The 24,325-nt window shown below is 40.0% G+C and overlaps 1 protein-coding gene across 5 annotated transcripts; it reads right to left on the bottom strand.

The window, feature by feature from the left end:
* Nucleotides 1-1,617: 1,617 nt before the first annotated feature.
* On the bottom strand, nt 1,618-24,224 carry flvcr2b (FLVCR heme transporter 2b). 5 transcript variants are annotated; one of them, XM_039781883.1, is made up of 11 exons: nt 23,189-24,224; nt 17,849-17,990; nt 15,072-15,212; nt 11,109-11,176; nt 10,634-10,737; nt 8,819-8,929; nt 6,606-6,711; nt 5,991-6,102; nt 4,757-4,827; nt 2,949-3,097; nt 1,618-2,153 (listed from the first exon to the last, which is right to left on the bottom strand). In XM_039781883.1, exons 1-10 carry the CDS (start codon nt 23,786-23,788, stop codon nt 3,017-3,019), a joined length of 1,536 nt encoding a protein of 511 aa, XP_039637817.1. In that variant the 5' UTR covers nt 23,789-24,224; the 3' UTR covers nt 1,618-2,153; nt 2,949-3,016. The 5 variants fall into 5 exon arrangements, with proteins under 5 accessions (XP_039637817.1, XP_039637812.1, XP_039637814.1 ...); XM_039781878.1 differs by lacking the exon at nt 23,189-24,224 and adding an exon at nt 18,737-19,732; XM_039781880.1 differs by lacking the exon at nt 23,189-24,224 and adding an exon at nt 18,737-19,728 and having other exon boundaries at nt 4,772-4,827.
* Between the last annotated feature and the right edge of the window lie 101 nt (nt 24,225-24,325).

Raw genomic sequence — 24,325 nt, 5'->3', positions numbered from 1 at the left:
CTTCAACTAAGGGTAGCCTACTTTGGAGTACTCCATGGGGTACCTGAGCTTTTTTGAAAACGTAATTAATGAATTAAAAAATATATATATATGTAGTGCATATAATAAATGAATTTAGTGATTTTAAACATTTGGAATCTAGGCTAGCATTTAAGTGTTTTTTTTACTTCCAATATTGTGTCGTAAATTAGACACTGATGGTGCAGGGCTTTATTGTGCCTCTTTATTATTTCTACCAAACAGCGGCGGCGCCAGGGAGGGGCTAGGGGGTGCTGTAGCTACCCCTAGGTTTGCCATAACACCCCCTTAGCACCCCCAAGAAATTGCTGTGGTTGATTTATAAATAAATAAAAAATCGTTAATGTGTAAATAGTATAATTTATATTTGAAAAATGAATAAATACATTAATAAAACAAACCGATTATTTTTAGGCTAAAAAACACTCAGAATCAGAATCAGAATCAGAAAAGCTTTATTGCCAAGTATGTTTACACACACGAGGGATGTGTCTTGGTATCGTAAGTGCAAATCACATTAAAACATTAAAGCAACATGCACAAACACACCGAGGTGATCGTATTCGGCCAAAGGGTATTCGACCAAAGGGTGCAGCACACATTGAACTTTTGACCTTACTTCCGCAGTAACGTATTCACAAAGAGAAAGAAGAGCTCAATATTTGGAGCTGTTAGGATTAGAGAAGTGAGTCTAACTAAGCAATTGATCGTTTTTTACTCCCTAAACGTCAAGGTGTGGCGACTTTATCAAAACCTGTAAATGACTCTGAGAGAAATGGTGAACTTGTCACCAACCGGGACGAAGAAAAGCGGCCGGAGGAAGATGACCTGACCACTGCTGTGATTGCTGCTGAAGATGCTTAACATCACCCTGCTGTAAATGACATTAGACCAGGGGATCTCTCGTTCGCTCGCTTAGTAAACCGCGGCGGAGGTGGGTGGGCATCTGCGCGAGTGTGTGTAATGGCTGTAAAGGCTATTTGTGTCAAGGGAAACTCAAAATTTCAGACCATCCTCACTGAAACGTCCAGCAATCCCAAAGCACCAGCAAAAGAACATCTCTGGCGCCGCCACTGCTACCAAAATGTTTCGGGCTGGTCAGGGGGGTACTTTATTTTACTATATTTCTTTACTATATTTCAAAAGGGATACATAATTGTAAAAAAATTGAGAACCACTGACTTAGCAAGCTTAGTGGGTGGCGCATTAAACCAGTACTTAATAAAGGTTAATAAAACAAAACAACTTTTCTTTCTGTTTTACCTATGCCGAGGTATGCTAATCTTAACACATTATGACTTAATTCTTTTTTGTATTGTACTGTTGTAGGCTAATGTTTGTTCAAGCTATACACTCGTACAAAACCCAGTTTTTCTACACTTCTGATCCACATGTCATGCTGTAAATCCTGGAGAGAGACAACTGGTGTGTGTGCATCTGGGTTTACAATCATCTATGGCTTCAGTCATGTAGTTTGACCATGAGATATACACATTGATGTAAAGCATGATACCAAATGAAGAAAATAAACTTCATAAAACAGTTTTATTTCATGTTAAATGAGACATGAATGGTGTTAAAAAAAATTACACAACTGTGTGCGGATTAGAAACCCTTTAATGCTGTATAAATTATTTTAACCACAAATACCAAAATCACTCATGCTGTATTTACAGTATCTGTTAATAAGCAATAACAGAATTAGTCATTTTTTCATGGCAAATGTACTGTACATAATCAACACTGTATCCTTAAAGTACTGACAGGTAAAACTGTAGAGGCACAAACGTTTCACAAATGTGTCTTGCAGATTTATTGAGAGTACACTTACTTACACTTAAATGTAAAAAAACATTGCTGAACAGTACATTTTATATATTTAATATAATTAAGCATTCAAGCTTTTTTTTAAAGTGTAAATAGTTAATACAACACTGTACATCTAAAAGGAAGTGGGTCTAAAGACTTCTGGATGGTGTTGTTCTATCTCAGTATGTTACACTGTAACAGGAAGAAGTTCATGGTCATTTTCAAAGCTTTTATGTAATCTTTATTAGTGTGTTTTGCGTCTAAAACTTGGCTTCTTCGACGATAGACGATCCAGCCAGGCCTTTATCGTGGCAGTCTGAAGGTCCCTATATCAATTTAAAACAGGCTTGTTAAATTAATCAGTTTTATAGATTCAATGCAGAAGTTGTCTTCTGTCTCTGTAGACTTTGTCTAACATCATCCTAAAGAGTACAGACAGCCTTTAAATATTTCCTCCACACATTCACATTCAAGATAACATATGATTGAAAAGAGGCCCAAATGTTTCTGTGGATTTTTTTTCCACATCATCTTACTTGTATATTCTGTAGCTACAGGTTACTGATAGACTTAAGGTGCAGAATACTTTTAATTTGGAGGATACACTCTTCGCAAAGGACAAAAGAAAGGACCAACATAATCAATTAAAATGCTAAAGCCGCTTCTGTAGCTTCAGTAAGTAAATATGACTGCTTCTTTGTGGTTACCAGTATGTATTTGACTTTTTCAAATGTACTCCGTTCTTGATGAACTGTACTGTATGTAACTGACTACATGCTAGATGAAAACACACAAATATACCAATAAAAGCACATTAATTGGCCTTTTTAACAGCAGACATTTTGACTTGTCTAAGCAAGACAAGCACAGGTGTTACTAAAACAATTAAAAAGCTGTAGTTTCAAATAAGCCTCAATGTTTTTGTATTAACGATCTGAAATCACAAATTGAAACAGGCTTAGTAAAAAAAAAGTTTCATATTTACATGGTTGTGTGAATTTTATTCAGCGTGATGGTAAGAAACCGAGTAAGAGACAGAGGTTTAACAGGTGACAGGTGGAAAGATGTGAAGCATGTGTTGTGATTATAGAAAGTGTTTGCTGATTGCTCTGTGCTCCTACCTTTGTGCATCTGAGTGTTGAGCTAAGATTTGAGTAGATTTTTTTGTGAAGGCAGAAAGGTTTATTGATCAGGCGTGTGAAGGAGGAGTCTGCGGATGGGTGATTAGCGAGGTGGCTCCGTAGTCTTGTCCCGACTTCTGCCCCTCCGCCTAAAACAACAGCTACTGATCACTTGTCACTCAGCATTTATAGAGGCGTGAGTCTCCGGTCCCAGGGTGAAGTTGCTTCGACACAATCTGATTTTGTAATTCCCCCACTGAATTCTAGCTTGTCCCACAGTACTGACTGAGTTTGTAATATTGTTTAAGGTTGTAATGATTCCATTTATATGGCTACGTTTGGCCAGTTACTTTGATATAAAAAGACAGAATAGGTGGGAGAAAGTAAGAGCTTTTGACAGTGTCAGACTTAAGAGTGAGAGCATTTGGCTATTTCCTGGAGGCAGTGCTAGTGCAGACCTGATAGATAGGCTATTGAACTCACATAAGTATCAGTAGAAAACAATTGCTCATTACTTTTTGGCCAGCATTATTACCACTCACATATCTGTTTGTTAAGTATAAGGCTACAGCCAGCAGCCGCTTATCTTAGCTTAGCTCAGCTCCGAACCAAAAAATAGTGTGGCACATACAGTATAACCCCCATTAAATGGCAAATTGTTGTTTTTACACCTGGCTTTTTGTACAGATTTAACAAACAAGATATACTTTTTTGATTAGTTAGCTTTATTGATGCTGGTTAGTGGATTTTATTCCCTTCAAAAGGCCCAGGCTAGCTGTGTCCCCCTGATTCCAGTCTTTGTACTAAGCTAAGCTAATCATCTGCTGGCTCTAGCTTCATATTTAACAGACAGATACGAGTGGTATCGATGGTCTCATGCAACTCTCCACGAGAAAGTTCATTTTTGAGAATATTATGAACCCTCATGTCTGTTCTTCACTGTATGTTAGCATTACATGTGAGGAATTTCCTGTCATCAGTAACTTCATCACAGAGCTTGGAGACTCACCCAGGCATCAATGACGATTTGCTCTTCATGTTAATAGAGGTAATTTGTTGCTTTGTAGCTTCTTCCTCTTTTTTTCAGAGATTGTTTTCAGGTTCTTTCTCAAAGCAATGCTACACAAGGTAGGCAAGTGGTGAAATGGAAAGACATGTATTTCGAAAGGGGTATTCACATCAATAAAGCATTTACCATTGTACTATAAATTCATTAAGCTCTAAGATATTTGTCCGTTAATACATTTCTTAGCATGTAAGCAGATGCATGCTCTGTTTTACAACATGCAGCCACCTGAGAAAGATGAAAGCAGCCCAACATGCAGCCGAGATAGTGTAGCAGTATCAGGCCATAATCAACACTACAGTATTTGTAAATGATGAATGAAAAACAGACAGAGACGTGCAGACAACAACAAAAATAGACACAATAGGAGCACATGGTAAGTTATTTCTGGAGCCGCACAAGACGCACATGTGACCTTGACTCCATGGCTTCCATGGAAGCTTATGACAAGCAAACAAATAACACATGGGCCCTCTTCACAGCAGACATTTTGACTTGTTATGGTACGAAAAGCACAACTGTTAGTAATAACATTAACAATGGCTCCGTGCATTCAAATGTCTGAGTAAGCTTTATGACAGATCCTGAAACTGAAGCAGCTAAATGGAATTCAGCTCATTATTTGTATTAACGCTTTTTCTGCTGCGAGATGTTAAAATGTCTTCCATGAAAAAGGCTTATTCCAAATTATACTACCATCACCATTGTTTGCCTACATACACTATATCCCCAACAAACAAACCTTAGTCTCACTTACTGCTGCTTTGGCCAACATGTTTGCATTTTGTCTCCGCAGATCAGACTTAATTAAGCCTGCAGAGAAATAAAGACAGAACAGGTAAATCTGCATGAAAAACTGAAACAAAAATGTGTGGTTGAACGACATGATGTAATAAAGGTGACTATCCAGTAGGTGGCTCTTGTGCACAGACACATTGCAGTGGCTGAATGAAAACAGCTTGATTGCAACCTCATCATTAACCTCAATTTCCATTTCAGGAGGTTTCCCAACAGATCATAACCACTGTGACTATGAATGTATCATAGAGAGCCAATACTATTAGGACTCTACACTGTATCACATAGTGGGAGTTCAGTTATGGTTTTCTCACAAAGCTGTTCTCTTTCTGGCAAACTGGCATGATGACCACAACGAAAAAGTCCACTCATATTGCTAAATGCTGAGTAAGTTACAAAAGGCACTGAGTCACTCTGCTGACCTTTGTGAGCAGAAAAGTTGCATTCAAGTCTTGCAGGGTTTTTGTGCACAATGTTTAGTGCTTCAGTGCCTAATGAATTTTTAAAAAGTTATACATTACTCATAAACCCCTCAATGGGCCATGCGAAAAGAACAAAGTGGCTCTGGAGTGACTGAGGCCTGAAATCTCACATTTAAAACCTGAAACAAACTGCTACTGATCGTATGTCAGTACACGTGCAGCATTTCTCACAGTATCTCAAAATTACAACATTTTTATGGCTCCACCTTCTGAATTGGTTTTCTAGAAACTCCAGCTTAGTGTTTTGCTTAATGAAATCATTCACTTTTGAGTGAGGATCAACAAAACTCCTGTAGTTACACAATCTCTTTTTACCAAACTTCAGTTAAATAGTTTTTGTTTTACTTGTTTAAGAAAAAAAATCTAAAACATGTGGTGCTCCTAAGGTCAACTCACCTTCCTGGAAGTAGGTGACTAAAGTATATTTCTTAAATATATGCAAAAATAAAAACACATTTGTCATTGTGTTACATTCTGAATGTGTCATAACATTCAACCCTGAAACAGTCCTTCAAGTTACACAGTAACCATCATCTGCATTCTTGGAATTTTAGCATTTTTTCCCACAGGAATGCTGGTAAACTCATAACAGAAACAGTGACAAAGACAATTCTTAGGCATTGTTGTATATGACATAAAATCAGTAGTTTGCTATGACTCTACACAGCATATGTTTAAAAGTCAAATAGGTCTTACCTGTCATTATTGTGCCGATTAAAAGAAAAACACAGAGGAAGATGTTTCCTGCCAGTGTGCCGAAGCGCTCCATGATCTTCCCCTGGCAGATGGTGAATATAATGCCAAATACCTGTGCATGCAGAACATGCAATAGTTAGTAATAAAGCTGGTGTTTGCACACACCCTCACAACCACAACAAAGGAAAGATGCAAAACAAATTAAAAACACACTACAGCACCTCATCAGTCCACTTTCATCACTCAGCAGCAAAAATAAATAAAGGCATTCAAAGGAAGTATTATAGAGCCACTACCCGCAATCAGCTGTCCAGGGCACGTTACACAGAAGTGATTTGTGAATGGTGGTGGCGTCATGTTTCATGAATGAATTTATGTCGCTCAGAAATTTGTGTTCATGTTCATATGTGGTTTGCAAGAATGATGCTTGTTTTGTCTGTTGCATGTTGCAAAGTCAAATCAGGATTTTAGCACATTTGACAGAACAGATTCAGCTGAAAACCTGAATTGATACTGAGTGATAGTACAACCAGTTACACACAAACAATTGTTCTCATGCTATCTCTTTTCTGCACTATTATGTTTTATGTGACCCTATAGGTCATTGAATTGCACCTGTGCTGAGCAGTTGAGGAGTCCGGATGAGGTTCCCTCTGACTCTGGGTACGTCAGCTCCACCGCAAACTCAAAGCCCAGCGGCAGGTAGCCCGTCATGAAGAACCTGGAGACACACACACACACACACACACACACACACACACACACACACACACACACACACACACACACACACACACACACACACACACACACACACACACACACACACACACACACACAGAATTTGCAGATGCATTTCTTAGACATTTACCTACACTCTTTCTGCCTATAAATAAAACAACATAGAGCAATAATATCAAGAGTTTGTGAATGGATAAGCTAATAATAATAATACACATACATAACAATAAACATTCAAAATCAAAAATAGAAATTATTAGATACTATGATGGGGAAAGAAAAATACTCGGGACAACAGTTGTACACACTTGAAGAAAAAGAAAAGAAACTTTATCAATGGAATATCAGGAATTCCAGCAGTAATGTAAAGCTAGCTGTAGCTCATTTAGTCTCGATTAACAAATTAAGCTTTCTGTGAGTTATTTGACAATTCAGCCGGACTCACACGAATGATGTTCTCTGGCTGGCACGCATGTATGGTATGTCACGTAGGTGTGCCTTCACAGAAAGGGTGAGCCCAATCTGGAAGGCCAATCTGTGCTGCTGAAGATGTGTAATGATTTCATAACAGCCATGTAAAGGTTGCAAAAGTACTGCTGGCTATATGATCTGGTTTTACCTACATAAGAAGATTTTGTGGATCATTTTCACATGTAAATATATAATTAATAGTGGCTCTTCAACCTTCATTTTAATGCACTGCACCCACGTCACAGTGATAACTTGCAATCTGAGAACCATCTTGAATACAATTTGATCCAAACTGTTTTTTAATTATCCATATTGTTATCAGTTTTGAATATACCTCATGTACCCAGGACTGCCTGCAAAGCAGTATTAGTGAATTATGCAGATTATTCCACACAACTTTGTCCTGTATCTATCTCACTACTACTGGTTTATTATTACATTACATGATGCTTTTATCCAAAGCGACTTACAATTGCTAGATATAGCAGAGGTTGCACGCCCCTCTGGAGCAACTATGGGTAAGTGTCTTGCTCAGGGACACATTGGTTGATGTATCGCAGTGGGAATCGAACCCAGATCTCCCACACCAAACGCATGTGTCATATCCACTGCGCCATCACCTCCCTGGTTATATCCTGAGTTTGAATACTGGGTCAGTGTGTAGGGACACAAATCATTACTTTAGATCCTTCTGTGCGTAGGGATGTACTGTATGTGCGAATGCTTATCAAACCAAAGTTGACCTCTAAATAAACACCGCTGTAAATTATTGTTGCAAATGTCAACAGAAATAATGCACTCAGATAAACTGTTACATAGCAGGGTTGCACAAGTTTTCCGCAGTTTCCATCTCTGATTCAGTTTAGTTTAAAAACCTGCAGTGGAAGAGACAGCATCTGTGTAAGGAATGTGCAAATAGTTAGAGCTTAAAATGTGATGTTGCTGAGCTCACTCAAGCTTGCTTACTTAGGATATAGTCTCCCATTGCCAGACCTTCCACCACAGCGCTGTGGAGTAGGGTCTGGCTAGTCCACACAGTATTCCGGGATGGGAGAAAAACGTGCTCTGGTTTACTGGCTTCTTTATTTTTGATGATCACAATCATCTCGGGCAGCGCTAAGAGCCAGGCGGAGCAACGGTGCCTCTGCAAAATAGCCTCGGGAAGGAACTTGTTTTGGTGTGTATGTTCAAAAGTTGTTTTAGTTGTGCAACAGAAAACTCAGATTGGACAGATATTCTCGATAGCTCTCTGGATTGCAGAGAACTGAGGAGCAGATAACAATAGTACTCAAAATTTAAAATGCCAACACAAAGAAAGCGGAAGGTAACGAACATCCGGCCGAAATGAGGGACATCCGGCGGAATTTCCGGCGGCACCTGAACAATCCCAGAAATTAAACATTGTCAATATAGACTACTTAGAATTTAATCTATCTTGAAATACAGTATTTATGGTGATTTGGTTGTAAATATTTCTATATACATATCATTTTGGTTTTCTGTCCCTTGACTGAACAAATAAGTGTATAGCAAAAACATTAAAAACTAATAAATCCTTAGATCATAGTACATAGTACCACAAAAAAGAAAGAATGAATGAATAAATGAAGGAATACCCAAGAGCTCCAGCGGTGATGAAGACCACCCAGAGGTGTCCTAGATTGAGTGTAGCAGCATAGACTATCATCCCCACCAGAGACATGAAGTAGACTGCAAGGGTTGTCTGCCTGAAAAAAAACACATTAGAAATATACAACACTGAACACTACAATCATCATTATCATGGTAAAATCAGAGGACTGTTGTATTTTCAATTTGTGTGGGTAGGTGCTGTAGTAGACCACTGCAGCTTCTCAAGTGATTTAAAAATGTATTCAGATTAAAAGCAGTCTTTTACAGATTCAAAATGTCAAGGTATATTGTGGAGTTCTTGACCATTAGTGCATTAGCACTATGGAGCAATGTTTGTTTTTTTGCATGTGCACCAGGAACTACAGGGTATCTTTAAAACTCACTACATAATTACAGCTACTCATTAATACACATGAGATTGTCACAAAACACAATTTAATTTATCTTGAAATAAGTCTTGTGCACATTGATCATAAGACAATCAAAACTGCAGTCTGAAATTCTGAATAAGGTAGCACCTTGCAGATAAAAAAAAAAATCCACCAAAATCTATAATAAACAGCATTTGAAAAAACATGCCCTTTTCTTATCAATTATATGCACCTCTTTAAGAAAAGTACAGTATAGCAGTGGTTGTCAAACTTTTTTCAACAATGTACCCCTTTTGAATTGTTTCTTTAAGCCAAGTACCCCCTGACCGGCGCTAATCATTTTTGGTAGAAAAAAAAAAGTCTATATAAAGAGGAACAGTACAGCGCTGTCAGCGATAGATTTACTAAACAACAGCCTTGTAACTGAAAAAATGAAAAGACAAGGGACAAAAACTGTAAAAAAGGCAAAACCTTGGAAAAAGATGGTAGAAAGAAGGAAGGAAGGCAAGAAGAGATCGGAAGTAGTATCAAAAACTTCAAAAACAGTGACATAACTTCGAAAAAAGCGAAAAGCAGAAGGACAAGAAGGAAGGAAGGCAAAAATAGGTCCAAAGAAGGCGACACAAATGTCATATTTTTGGTATGAAAAAAAAAGTCTACATAAAGAGGAACAATGTTCTGGACAACAGCCTTGTAACTATTAAACATTTTGTTAAATATCTCACGTACCCCCTGCGGTCCTCCAAAGTACCACTAGGGGGTACATGTACCCCCATTTGAGAAACACTGCAGTATAGGATGCTAAAATGTTCATAATAATATTGAAATGTTGAAATTAACAGATGAACTGTAAAGTATTTGAGAATGGGCAATCAGAGAGTCAATTAAATATCTGGATTAGAAAACAAAGGCAGGTGGGACTGAATGTGTCCCTGCATGTGTGACACACACACACACACACACACACACACACACACACACACACACACACACACACACACACACACACACACACACACACACACACACACACACACACACACACACACACACACACACACATTTGCAAAACAATACTCTTCTAAATAAGACATAGGGTGGACAATGCTGTCACAACACAGCCAGAAGGCCCATTGGGTCAGAAAGATCACTGTTAGAGCAGCATGCTGCACCTGGAAAAACAGACACAAAACCCCAACAGCCAACACATGAACACTAAACAAGATGTCCAGCGAGAGAAGTGAAATGACAATACACAGTACAGGAAAAAAGCTGTGGTGTAGCTGAAATGTCGGCTACGATACTGATTTAAAATAATCCATGTGAAGTACAAGTTAAACTCTCTCTCTTAGCATTGTTTTGATTCCCAACACTGGAAACTTCACAAACTGCTGTTCTTGTACTTTTCGATTCTGACATTCGCCTTACTTGTAAGTTTTAGTTTTGTCTAACCAAATGCCACAGATGAGGGAGCCGACCATCCCCGCAATGACAATGGTGAGGCCAATCCTCCCAGCATTCACTTCTTCTCCCTAAAGGGTTAAAGAAGATAGGACATATGTTAGTGACCTTACAATTCCAAGGAAAGGCAGTTTGAGAGAAAGCAGACATCATTTCAATGGAGTTGAGGTGAATTGGAGTGAGTTTATACATCTGGTGTCACATCAATTCTTTCTCCACACCTCCTACTGATGGAGAGTGAAATTGAATTAATTGAATTATTCCATGACATTATACAGCAACATGTATCAATCAATTTCAATAGAGAAAGTCTAATTGTCCTATGAAATAGTGTTAGTATGGACATTGTGACACCTCCCATAGGAAATTATTAATTTAAACTAAATACTATACTGCATGTCTACCCATATATATATACACAGACACAGTAGGCAGGACTTACAGGGTAATGCTCGATGATCATGCGGTTCAGCAAGGTGCCAACAGCATAGAAACAACCCACGTTCAAACCTGTCAGTTGGGAAATATTGTCAAACGGTCTTTACACCACAAAAACATCTTTTAGGAAACTTTAAAGTTGAGGAATCATTGAGCTCACTTCCTTAAGTGAATTGTGAAATATTGTAATGCGAGAGGTCGAAGGGTTTTGTTTTGCAGTTGTGTCAAATGAACCTAATCAGGCTTGTTTCCGAAACAGAGAGCTGTCCCAAACCAAGGATTTCTATAAAAGGACAGGTCTACACAGTGTTTTAGAACAAAAGGTTTTAGGTAACGTCAGTAAGTCAAACGTAAACTACACAGAAAGAAAATATCCTGCATAAAAAAAAACACTCACAAGACCATTAACACCACTTTTGGAAAATTGTTAAGAGAATAAATTGAGTGAGGATGTAAAATGCAAAAATAAAACACTGAATATATATTTCTATACTATTTGCAAATATTACTGTATGAATGAGCCTGTTGCTTTTATATTACTGGACATTCATGATCAACAGCTACAGACAGGCACAGGTGGAGCTGCAGCCCAGTCAGACTGACAATCCCAGGTGAATCTGAGAGCGTGTGAACTCTGCATAGTTATCTGGAACCCAAAGATCATATGTAGAGGGACACACACACACACACACACACACACACACACACACACACACACACATAAACATAAACATAAACACACACACACTAAAAATAATAGTCACATGAATTGTGTCATGTGAAGTGACACGGTAAGGTCAAGCAAGGTGAATTCATTAACTGCTCACAGCTGTTAGACGTAGTTTTTGTGACTTCACAAGCTTGACTAAATTGACAGACTGCCGAGAAACTAATTTCATTTCTCAGAGACCTATAACTTCATAAAACATTTGGTCTTTAGGTCACATCGATCATTTGTTAAACATTGTTTGACTTTTAGCAAACTTTGAACCCCTCCAGGACACACTCACTCTCGTCTCTATATGAACTTTTATATAACCAATGACTTGTTTGGATTTTTATGACATTTAACGATAAGATAAACCTTGTTACACTTCAAAGGGAAACTGTTAGGGCTTTATTGGAAATCACTTGGTTTCTATGATAATATAACAGCTATTATAAAGAAGAATCCTTAAGTGCAGGGAAGATGTGATGATGTGTTGGGAGGAATACCTGGATCGAACAACCTTTTTTAATTGGATTGGTCAGTTTAAAGCGACTATAATCCCATTCAATATCTTTATTATGACAATGTATCAAATGACCATGTGAAAGGGGTCGCTCGTAGTGAACCTACAGAAAATGATCACCCAAATTTGTAGCTCCCCTTGGCTTTACTGAGCTTTTTATGGACTTTCAGCTAATTGTTAAGCTATCCAGCCTTACTGTTTTTGCTCACTCTCACCGCTGTCATTGTCTCACTGCCGGGTGAAAAAGGTTTAAAAACCCACTGTACACTACCTGCTCAGCACCAAACAACAGACAAACAGTTGGCAACTAGCAGGTGAACATAGTGGAGCATTTAGCAGCTAAAGAAACTTAAATTTCCATCAGAAGATGGTGGAGACCAAAAACAGAGCTACTCGAGAGTGAATATTGGACTTTAGACATCAGTTGACCATGAACATGACATTATTTGATTACAAGATTGCCATATCATATACTAAGATAAGATATACTTTATTGTCCCCGAAGGAACATTTATTTTGGACTCGAGTTAAATGGTCAGTTAAATGGTGATTATATGTCCATGTTGTCTTTACAATGAGAAAAATCAGGAAAACAGTTAAAGGAACACGGCAACTTATTGGGACTTTAGCTTATTCACAGTAACCCCCAGAGTTAGATAAGTCGATACATACCCTTCTCATCGCCGTGCGTGCCATAACTCTGTCTGAAGCCCCCAGCGCTAGCTAAGCCTAGCACAGATCCTGGAGTTAACAGGCTCCATCTAGCCTACTGCTCCCAATAATTGACAAAATAACGCCAACATTTTCCTATTTACATGTTGTGATTTGTATAGTCACAGGGTGTACAAATAACAAGGTAATATGAGACACAGCCATCTTCTAACCGTATACAAACTGGGAACTATATTCTCAGAAAGGCAAAGTAGTGCTACTTCTGCTACTTGGGCGGAGTGATTTGCTAGCAGCACCTGAAGCTCTGTGGTGAGGAGCAGAGAGTTCGCCTGGAGTTCGCTCAGAGTTGGAGTAATAGAGTCAACAATTACTAGATAGTAAAAGCATATGGCGTATTTCCATTACATGGTACCTGCTCGACTCGCCTCGACTCTACTCGACTCTACTCGCCGCGCTGTGCGTCCGTTTTCCATTGCAGATTTTAGTACCGCCTCAGCGTGGCTGGTCGTCATAGTGACTGCCGTGGGCGTGGCTTAGCAGCGTTGCTTTTCCCCGACTCATTTCCTGGTTCTCCGTCTCCGTAAACAACATGATATCAAAGAGATAGTTAACGTTTACTGCTCCAGATTTCCCACCGTGGTCAGAAAGAACAGGGGAGACACTTTGTTTCTCTCACATATATATGACTCTAGAGTCGATACTCGCTGCAGAGATAATCGACGTCACTCTCTCACTTCTCCCTCGCTCACCAGCTCCCCACACACACACATCACACATGCACACACCAGCGCACAAGTATAAACATCAGGCCACTTGTATGCTACGGAGAAAGCTCTGCGTGGAGCCTCCGGCAGCAAAAAAACACCGCTGGCTAAACTATTTAAAAATGCCGTCTCTCGCTAGCAATGCAGTGATCAGTGACGATTCTTTCCGACCAGTCAGCAGCCTGCAGGTTTTCACGTCACCTTCTCGGCTCGCCTCAGCTCGCTTGGAACCTCGACTGAGGTGGTACTAAAAAAAGTACCTGTTAGCAGGTACCAGGTACTTTTTTTCGTAATGGAAAACCAAAAAAGGCGAGCAGAGTCGAGGCGAGTCGAGCAGGTACCATGTAATGGAAAAGCGCCAAGAAGATGGCTGTGTCTCATGTTACGTTGTTTTTTGTACACGCTGTGATTCTACAAATCACAACATATAAACAGGAACATGTTGGCGTTATTTTGTCACTTTTTCGGAGCAGTAGGCTAGTTGGAAGCTGTTAACTCCAGGATCTGTGCTAAGCTAGGCTAGCGCTGGGGGCGTCAGACAGAGTTCCAACACACACGGAGATGAGAAGGGTATGTATTGACTTGTCTAACTCTGGGGGTTACGGTGAATAAGCTAAAGTCCCAATAAGTCGGCGTGTTCCTTTAAGCTTATTCAAGCACTGCTACTTCTGCTACTTGGGCGGAGTGATTTGCTCGCAGCACCTGAGAAGCCCTGTGGTGAGGAGCAAAGAATAACAATGGTGCTTTTCAGGTGTTGCGCTAATCACTCCGCCCCAAGTAGCAGTGCTTCGCCTTCTGAGAATTAGTTCCCAGTATGTATAAGGTTAGAAGATGGCTGTGTCTCATGTGAGCTTGTTATTTGTACATGCTGTGACTATACAAATCACAACATGTAAATAGGAAAATGTTGGCATTATTTTGTCACTTATTGGGAGCAGTAGGCTAGATAGAAACGGTTACCTTCAGGATCTGTGCTAAGCTAGGCTAGCGGTGGGGGCGTCAGACAGAGTTACGACACGCACAGAGATGAAAGGGTATGTATGGACTTATCTAACTCTGGGGGGTACGGTGAATAAGCTAAAGTCCCAATAAGTCGGTGTGTTCCTTTAATGCAGCTTTAATAGTTACAATTTAAGCTACATGGGTTATAAATAAACAACCACCTACAAAAAATAAAAGCCCTGCCAGTGGATGTTTTTTACACTGGTCTAAAATAGATTTTAAAGTACTTTTTTAATGTTGGTCCATAAAATAAACACAAACAAATAACTGTTACTGTGAAGAATGGCGTTGACTGACCGTAAGTGATGATGAGGAGGATGAAGGGCTTGTTGCGGAGCAGCCTGAGAATAGAGGCCATGTAGGAGTACTGCTCTGGAGGGATGCTACGAGCTGTGGCCTGGGCCTGAGTCGGAGGAAGTTTAGGATGCTCCTGAAAGACTGACATATGGAGAGACCAAAATCAATATTAAACACAGTAAACACAAATAACAGCAACAGCAGCAAAGTCTACACTCACAAACATACACTGTCATGCAGGTTACATGTGAACACTTTGCTGATTCAGCCATCAGCAAACAGTCATGATCACAGTCCGATGTACAAAGTAATATGTCATTTATATATGTGGTATAACATATCACAATCACTTGATGTTTCAATCAATTTTGTATATATTCAGTGACACTGGAAAAAGTTGTAAAATGACTGTATTTGATTGGAATTTATCTCACTCTAGAGCTGCTAAAGGGCAGATTCTAAGGGGAATATTTGGTACATTAATGTTTAAATGCTTAAAATAACAAAATGTTACTGTTTGACTCTTTACATGAGGACCAAATTGTCTACCACATGTATGTCTAAAAAGGCCATGGAGGCAAAATGAGCTGTGTAATGGGACACATTCAGACATAGCTGTACAGGTCCAAACATATACGCTCAATACACCTTCACATAATGCATGATGTAGATACACTCATATTCTTTCCCTGAGCGTTTCTAAGGCCAAAAGACAGTCAGCCAGCCTGTGACCCAGAGGACAGTCATCTTTTGGGGTGCCAACTGTGATGTGACCTGTTTTAGTCTGTGTTTTCTCCTGAGTGAAAACACGCACCCTCAGGCTTCAAGGGGAAACACAGATGTCTGTCTTTGTGCTTTTTGGATCTGAGCTAGCCTTTTCTTCCCACCAGCAAAACAGACCTAAGGGTCTGTGTTTAGTAACCAGTTCTCACTAAACTTACGAAACTAAACGGCTCTTTGAATTATTAATGATGTCAGTTGCATGTTATTAACTGTTATTGTTATTCAAAGGAAATGTTATTTTAACTGTACTTTTTTTTGGTTTGTGCATGCAAATTTTTCTTTACCACTCTCGGTGATTCCCCTCGCTCAGTCAACCAGATCCACTCATATTATGTCTTAATGCAGACTTTCTCTGCAGTTAACTTTGACTGCCAATTTGTTTAAAAAGGAAGGCAGCAGCCAAACTTTTCTCTCACCTCTCTTTGCACACAGTTTATGCAAATCTCTGAATCCTGAGGTCTGCCCTGCTGACTCACAGGCCTGTTGCAGGGATACAGATGGCCCTGCCAGCAGGACAACCCTCACACATGGCATCTTGCATGTATGTGTGAGGGTGTGCTATGCGTGTGAGTATAATATGTGTCATATCATGAAACCAGTGAGGCCAACTGGTATGAAATATCTCGCTGGAGTAACCAAGAGCAGCAAAAGTCACGTCCATTGCCATAATCCATAACACGACTAACAAAAGTCTGTACGTCCTGTAAAGACTTTGTGATCAGTGATCACTGATATAACGAGTTATGTGATGTGGGTGGATTTAACACTTATCTATCTTTCTCGTTATACAATCAACACTGATGGTTTAATCAGTCTGAAAGTTGTACATGGTGCCACTATGGAAGGCCTTCACAAGCATCCTTTTGTGTTTCTGAATGCAGAACACTTACGAGCGCCCCCGCCCTCCCCCTGTCCTGACAGGACAACAGCTTTTTCATGCAACTTGTCCCTCTCTTACAACTACCCAGCCCACAGTTCTCTACAGCAGAGTACATACTAACATTGTTTGCTACTGACTTTCTCCACAATAAAAAAAAGACATAAAATCAAGTTTGATTACTACATCTGAGGTGATAAATGTGTAATTGAAAATATAAATTCTGAGATAACACGTAAGGGAACGGAAGGAAAAAGACATAGTGGTGAAAATGCATTGGCAGCAGATATAAAGCAGACTACAACTAAGCATTCTTCCTCACAACTCACATCCTGTTTGTCAAGTCACGCCACTTCCTCCTAACCCAAAAATGTCCTTTTGTGATCATAGATCCTCTATTTTTAATATCTCTATAACTAAATGTTACACAATAATACTGTTCACTATGCTGGAGCGCTCTTTTCTCTACTGTTGGTGCCTGCTACCGTGACATTCCTCCTGACCTGTACCACAATAGTATCTTTTTTTGTGAATCTCCCCTTCAGGGAGGGTTTTGTGTTGGTGCAGACATGCAGTTCAGCACTTCTCTTTTCCACTGAATGGTGCTTCTTGTCAGAGTGGAAGTCTGCTGTAAATTAAAAGCATCATCAGTTGGATCCACTGAATGAGAAAGTCCCACTGGACTGAGGGAATATTGGTTCCAGACAATACACATGAAAACGTCTGAGTATGTTTCTGAGGGACAGTATAAAGTGTTGGGAAGTAGAAAAGCTGAGTGACTGAAGTGATGTCACGTTTGACTTCATTCATTCTTACTCCCTTGACTGCTTCATTGACCTCGCCTCTCTATTCCATTCACAGAAAAATCATTGGTTACACGGTACAGTGATATCAGTATTAAAATAGCATTTAAATCCAGTTAATCTACATTTTATGTAAATTCAAAAAATGCCGAAACTGCAAAATGGTGTCTAGCCATGCAGAAGATTTCGGTTTTATCTGCAGAGGTTTTAAGATATCCGGCTCCGTCTGCATGGCAAGATAACACTGGAAGTCGTAAGAAAACCCTATTTTTGGTGTGTGTGGACTGACCCATGTGCTACATGACAATTCTTACCAAAGATAACTAGGATGAAGAGTAAGGTAGCCACTCCTGCTGTGATGTAGAACATAATGCTGATGTGATGAGCCAGCTCGTCCAAGTCGTCCACATTAGGCACCAGGACGGGAGGCACAAGGAACCCAATGGCAATACCCAGCTAGAAGACAATGAACACATATAACACAAATGAAAGAAAAAAACAGAAGTCGGAAGTGAACACACATCATTGTTTTCTAAGTTCAAGGTGACTTAAAAACAGAAACGTTTTGCTCATAACCCTGTTGTTTCTAAATTTCATATGCTGACTGAATGGTACCACAACATGTGTATTTAGAGGGTATTATTGCATGTTTTGAAGTGTATATTTTAGTAATGTAATATATGTTATTGGTTTAAATACACACTTAATAACTTTATGATCCAATTGATCTTTAAAAGGTTAGATGGGGTTGTGTTATCTATAGTACATCTTGGTAGATAAAACACTATACATATTTTTTTTTCAATTGTCAATCCTCTCAAACAAGCCATTTTACAATGTCACTCATCTGAAACTTGCATGTGTAGGTCAATGAAACATACCAAATAGAACTTTTTGCCCATCAGAAAACCATCTCAGAATAGTTATTTCTACCATATCAGGTTGCTATATAACCGTGTTTTAACAGCATCTATGTCATCTGACTAATTCAACACAGAACTTCACGATTGGGAAACAGTGTTTATACTTAAACAGCTAAACAGACAGTGTACGACGAGGAGGTTTCAGCAAACAGTTAACACAGTTTTCTCTGGACTCTCGCAACAAGACACTAGAAGTCCTATGCGACTCTGGCATCCCGTGCAGCTGCATAATCTACAGACAGCTGCCTCACTATGTGGACACTAGATATTCAGACAAACCTGATTTCCCAGAACTCCTATGGAACAAGCGGTGGAAACCTCTTTCTCTCCGAACCACACTGAGGCAAGGTAAGAGGGAATACCAAGGACGAACACAGTGGCTACTGAGCACATAAACTGGCCAAAAAAGGTGACTGGGAACAGATTGGGACTGGCACTACCAATTTTTATCCAAGCACCAATGCAGTTAAAGGCTGACCCAACAAGGACAACGTCCCGGATTCCCCTGTTGTCCAGAAGCCACAGGACGGGCAGAATGAGTGGAATGTAAGTGAGCAGGTAGATCATGGACAACCAGTCGATGGCCAGAGAGTCAATGTTGTAGAAGCGCATGAATATTTTGCTAATAATGCTGTACTGAAGCCACATAAAGGCATTGCTGGCTGAGACGGCGCTAAAGAGAAACAGCATGAGCCAGCGACGGTGGTGAAGTTTGGTCTCAGCCTTGGGGACCTGCTCTGCCCGGTCAGCCTGTAAAGCCACGACGTCTAACCGTGACCCAATAGAGATGGCTCTGCCTAAAGGTCTGGGAGTCCACTGCAGTGAAGCGAGGCCCGGAGCGGGATTCTCTGCAGCCTTGGACCACGGCCATTCTTCACCACCGGGTTCAGAATTTGCATGGTTGTCTTTCAAAGTATTGTTTTGTGGCATTTTAACAGTCCTAAAGTGGGCCCCTGAAGCGTGAGAGGTGAGAGGTCTTGAAATTTCAGAGCGTGTGTCCTAAACAGCTTGCTGTCCTGTGTGCAAACTTCGTGTAGTAGAAAGATGCTTTTCTCAGAGGAGCCAGAGAGCGACCAGAGCTGGAGTTACCGTTGCCTTTACTAGTGTCCTGATTCACAACTCATACCATGTGATGGCATCTATGCCACATATTTATTGCCTTCAGTCCAGTCATGTGATGTTAATATAGGAATTCTTCCAATTCTACTTAAACCACTCCTACAAACTCAAACCTTGTTTTACCTCTTGAGTTAACTGTCCCTATTATAGTGACCCCAGAAAACTAAAAAACAGACATATTTCTCTGTTGAACTTTATTAAGTATCTTGTGAAGGCTGAAGACTGTTAAAGGTGTGTAACGTGTTTAGTTGTTCATTATCAAAATCTGTGTTGCCCGTTCACAAACTTGTCCTTTTTCATCAATATTTACCATCACCATCAATTCCAAGTATTCCTTTTGGCTGGAAATTTGACATTTGCATTCACATTAACTGGGGTAGACGCTCCATATTGTGCCATCTTGAAATACGTTAGCCGGTAAGGGACATACAGGACATACTGCTCCGCCTTTCACATTTTCGCTGTCAACTCACAGGTGCTGCTAATGCTGCTAATGGGTATCGTAGCTTCCCGGCCCCGGCAAGTTTGAAGAAGGAAACATGGAGGACCACACATATTCAAAATCCAAATTTCAGGAACAGGAGTCTTCTTCTTCGCCCAGAAAGAAAAAGGATATTGAAAAGAGCAAGAGACTGGCTTTTTGGAGCGTGAAGGCTACGTAGTTGTAATAGGTACTTTGAACTGCGTGGTGCAAGAGAGTTGATTGCGATATATGATCTCAACGCTAGATGGGAGAAATTCCTACACATTGGACCTTTAAGGATAATCGAATATTCCTTTTCCTCATTTTGCATGTGTGCAGTTTAAAAAGATTTTACCACAGATTTTGTTTTACGTTTATTTTTATATTATATAAAATGATTTTAGTGCCAACCACAATGCAGTGTCTTTGAGATATGACTTATTTGACTTATTCCTTCTTTTACACCATTGAAGGGTGTGATGCAATGAAATGTCCTGGTAAGGCAGTTTGGATGCAATAAAATAACACATGATAAAACCAGTTTGAGGCCTATATTGTATGGATGCAGGATATCTAGTCCAGTCAATTATCAAGTCTGTAAGTTGTTTGTCATGCACAAATGACAGGAAAAGCCTTTTAATGTGAAGAAAATAAACTGATATCTCCATACATACTGGCTCTGTGGAGGTGTCACTAGGAATAGTGTGTGTAGGAAGGTTTGTCAAGGCAGGTTTGAATGGCGTGTTAAACCTGTTAGAAGGCTTAAGCGTTGAATACACAAAGCTGAAACAAGATTTGTTAAAAACAACATGCTCATTAGAAGTATATCAGAAAGCCAGCAAGTGTTTGTTCTTACTGTCTGCATCCAAAAACCCAGTTTGTGCTCTGGGTTACACACAGCTAATTTTCCAGGACTAAGCGATGACTTTTAAGTGACATTTTACTTGGAGTTGATGTACTGTAAGTTGAGTCAAGTGTTGTTTGTTCAGAATCAGAATTCAGAAGTGTTGAATGTGATGTTTACAGTGGCACGATGCTGATCTTTGCAATGCTGTCTGCCTTTTTGGCTGCTTAAAATGTCCTGCTGCCTCTTAACTTAGATAAACACTATAATAGCAGCACACTAATGCATTTGCATACAAGTAAAATGAAAATGATATATGTGAAGAATGTGGTGAGTTGTTTAACTGACTATCACATCACAGTACAGTCACAGAAAAAAATCCAGAAAACAATTTCTGTGGGTAATGTCCTACTGCACTGCATGTTTAACGTGTAATAAATGGTTCATCACATTAAAAACAATGTAATTGGAGCGGCCTCTAGCTCACCCAGTAAGAGCGTTCGCCCCATGTTGGCTGGGTCCTGCAGTGGCGCAGGGTTCGAGTCTGACCTGCTGCCCTTTGCTGCATGTCATTCCCCATCTCTCTCCCCCTTTCATATCTATCCACTGTCCAATAAAGGGAAAAGCCCCCCCAAAAAAACCAATGTAATTGTGTATGTATTTAGTAGGACTACTTTAGTATGACTACTGCAATGCTCTCTTCTATTGTTTAACAAAGAAAGCTTTGAATAAACTGCAAGTACAGCCATACTGGTAATTGTTTGGACCAGTGGTGGAAGAAGTATTCAGATCCTTAACTTAAGTAAAAGTACTACAACATTGGAAAAATACTCTGTTACAAGTAATAGCCCTGCATTGAAAATGTGACTTAAGTAAAAGTATGTAAGTATGATCAGGAAAATATACTTAAAGTATTAAAAGTAAAAGTATTCAATGCTGAATAATCCTCACATTTTAGAAACTGGAAACGATCAAAACAGTTCTGTCATCAACTAAGTGTTTCATCGGCTAATCATTTCAGCTGCACTTGTTATAGTCTTGGGTAGTTTAATTATTTTTTTTTTAAGATCATTTTGTGGCCATTTTAGGTCTTTATTTGTATAGGACAGCTGAATACACGAAAGAGGAGCGAGAGGGGCAATGACATGCAGCAAAGGGCCGCAGTTTGGAGTCAAACCCGCATCGAGGAGTAAACCTCTATACATGGGTGCGCGCTCAGGTCAATTAAACTACCCTTGGGCACCCAAGGGTAGTTTAATTTATCATAAAAACTTTTATTTTATAAACTACATGTGTTTTGTGTGCAAAAATCTTAATTTGTAAAACTGTCAGATTAATGTTGTGGAGTTAAAAGTACAATATTTCTCTTTGAAATGTAGTGGAGTAGAAATATAAAGTGCCTTGAAAAGAAGAGGCTCAAGTAAAGTACAAGTACCTAAAATATATACTTAAGTACAGTTCTTGAGTTAATGTACTTTGTTACATTCCACCACTGGTTTGGACAGACTTCAGGATTCTGTCTTCAGGTTTTCTATCACACAATGTTTGAGGACATATTAAACATGCTTGGATTTTATGTCCCTTCTAAGTCCGACCATTTTTCCAAATCTTGTTTAGGTGTTGTGGTCCAGGACCAACATCTGTGGAGCAGCTTTGCCAGAAGACCTGAGAGCATCCAAATCTGCTCACAGCTTCAAAACATTAAATGATAGATTCTAGTTCCTTTTTGCTACCACTATGCTATTAATGATTTAAATTTTTTTTGTATTCTGTGGTCACTATAATGGCCATGGTGGAGGGCAAGTATAAAGGCTTGACAAGCTTACAAGAAAGGTTGTTTTGTGTAAATATGAGCCTCCATGTGCTTCATGCTGCTGAATAATAAGTGGCTTTGGGTTGACAAAGTTGTATTTGTGTGTACAGATCTGTTTAATATGTACCATTTAACAGTAGAGAAAGTTTTTTTTGTCTTCAGCTCTCACTGTTACAGTTTACAATACCTTCATACAAAGTTATATGATTTAAGGTACATCGTGGTTGTTTAAACGTATTTCTATTCTTGCATGCTGGTTCACTGTATATTGCTACCATTTATTCAGCGATGCTGTGGCTTTAACGAACAGGGGATGCACTGTGGTCGCCTGAACGTGCGTAATTACGCAAACGTGCCACATAGATGTGGGAATATCCGCATGATCGGTGGTGAATGGAGCCATTACATATAGATTAAATTAGTGATTAAGTAGATGAAGAGCTATCCTGACCTACTTACTGACCAGGGGACAGTCTGTGCTTCACAGCCTACCTGATTCCCGAAGACTCCGATGGAGCAGGCGGTGGACACTTCCTCTGAACCGAACCACACAGACGCGATTCTAGACGGCATCCCGAGGATGAACACCTGCGCGCACGAGCAGCAGAACTGCCCCAGAAAGGTGACGGCGAACAGGTTGGGTTTGACGCTGGCTACTTTGATCCATGTGCCGGCACAGTTTAGCGCAGTGGCCACAAGCGCGATGACCCGTAGCCCCTTTTTGTCCAGCAGCCAGGTCACCGGGAAGATGAAGGGAATGTATGTCAGCATGTAGATCATAGACATCCAGTCTATGGTGAAGGCGTCCACGTCGTAGAACTTCATAAAAATGTTGTTGATGATGCCGTACTGTATCCATTGGAAGGAGTTGCACAGTGAATATGAGCTGAACAGGAGGACGATCATCCAGCGCCGTTTGTACAGGCGGGTGGGTCGCAGCGCTTCATGACCGTCCAGCTGACTCTGATTGTCGGCGCATTGCACAGCGTCACCCGCCTCATCCAGTTTGACATGGTTCTCTAAGTCCACCCCATTGCCTTTAGTTTGATCCTCGTTAAGTGTAGTGTCTCCTATCGCTTGTTTCTCACTCATATTAAACTAGTCCGTTAAATATACTCATTGAGTAGGCTATAAACTTTACAGTTAACTACTGTGGGTTAAACCACTGCAAACTAAACTGAAAGTCGACGACAGATCGCCTACAACTTCATGTTTTCAGCTAAAATGAGAAGTCCAATCAAAATATATGTTTAAATTCCCCGAACTGTTAAGTAGTGTACGTAGTGAAGGCTATACAACTTTCAGTTTGAACGGTATTTCCTTCCCGAGTTGAGGTCAGTTCAGCAGTCGACTTACGCAGGCAGGTACAAGTCCAATACATTAGAGTTACAGATAATTTCATGAATGAATATGATCCTCTCAGGACGAGGTTTCCGAGTGGTCACACGTGTAGGAACGCCTGCTGTGACCCTCCACCCGGACCTAAAAACCGCTTTGGGATCTTGAAACAAGTCGGTCACCTCAGGCAAAGGGCGGAGTTTCATAAACTGTTCTTCGGTATCTGAGAAGCCTGTTGCACTGAGATATAGCTCACATTGAGCCTACAGTTTGTAACGTGCTTAAACGCCG

The sequence above is a fragment of the Perca fluviatilis genome, chromosome 18 (genome assembly GCF_010015445.1).
Source record: "Perca fluviatilis chromosome 18, GENO_Pfluv_1.0, whole genome shotgun sequence".
Lineage (NCBI taxonomy): Eukaryota > Metazoa > Chordata > Actinopteri > Perciformes > Percidae > Perca > Perca fluviatilis.
The sequence above is the reverse complement of the archived record's forward strand: the minus strand, read 5'-3'. Positions and strand labels throughout refer to the sequence as shown.

Bases quoted from the DNA above. Each gene is read 5' to 3' on its own strand.
- flvcr2b (XM_039781879.1), bottom strand. From the start codon at position 19,387: ATGCCACAAAACAATACTTTGAAAGACAACCATGCAAATTCTGAACCC. The intron at 15,213-17,848 runs GTAAGAATTGTC...TCCATATGTCAG, and splicing joins CTTCATCCTAGTTATCTTTG to TCTTTCAGGAGCATCCTAAA. The intron at 4,828-5,990 runs GTAAGACCTATT...ATTTCTCTGCAG, and splicing joins AATCGGCACAATAATGACAG to GCTTAATTAAGTCTGATCTG.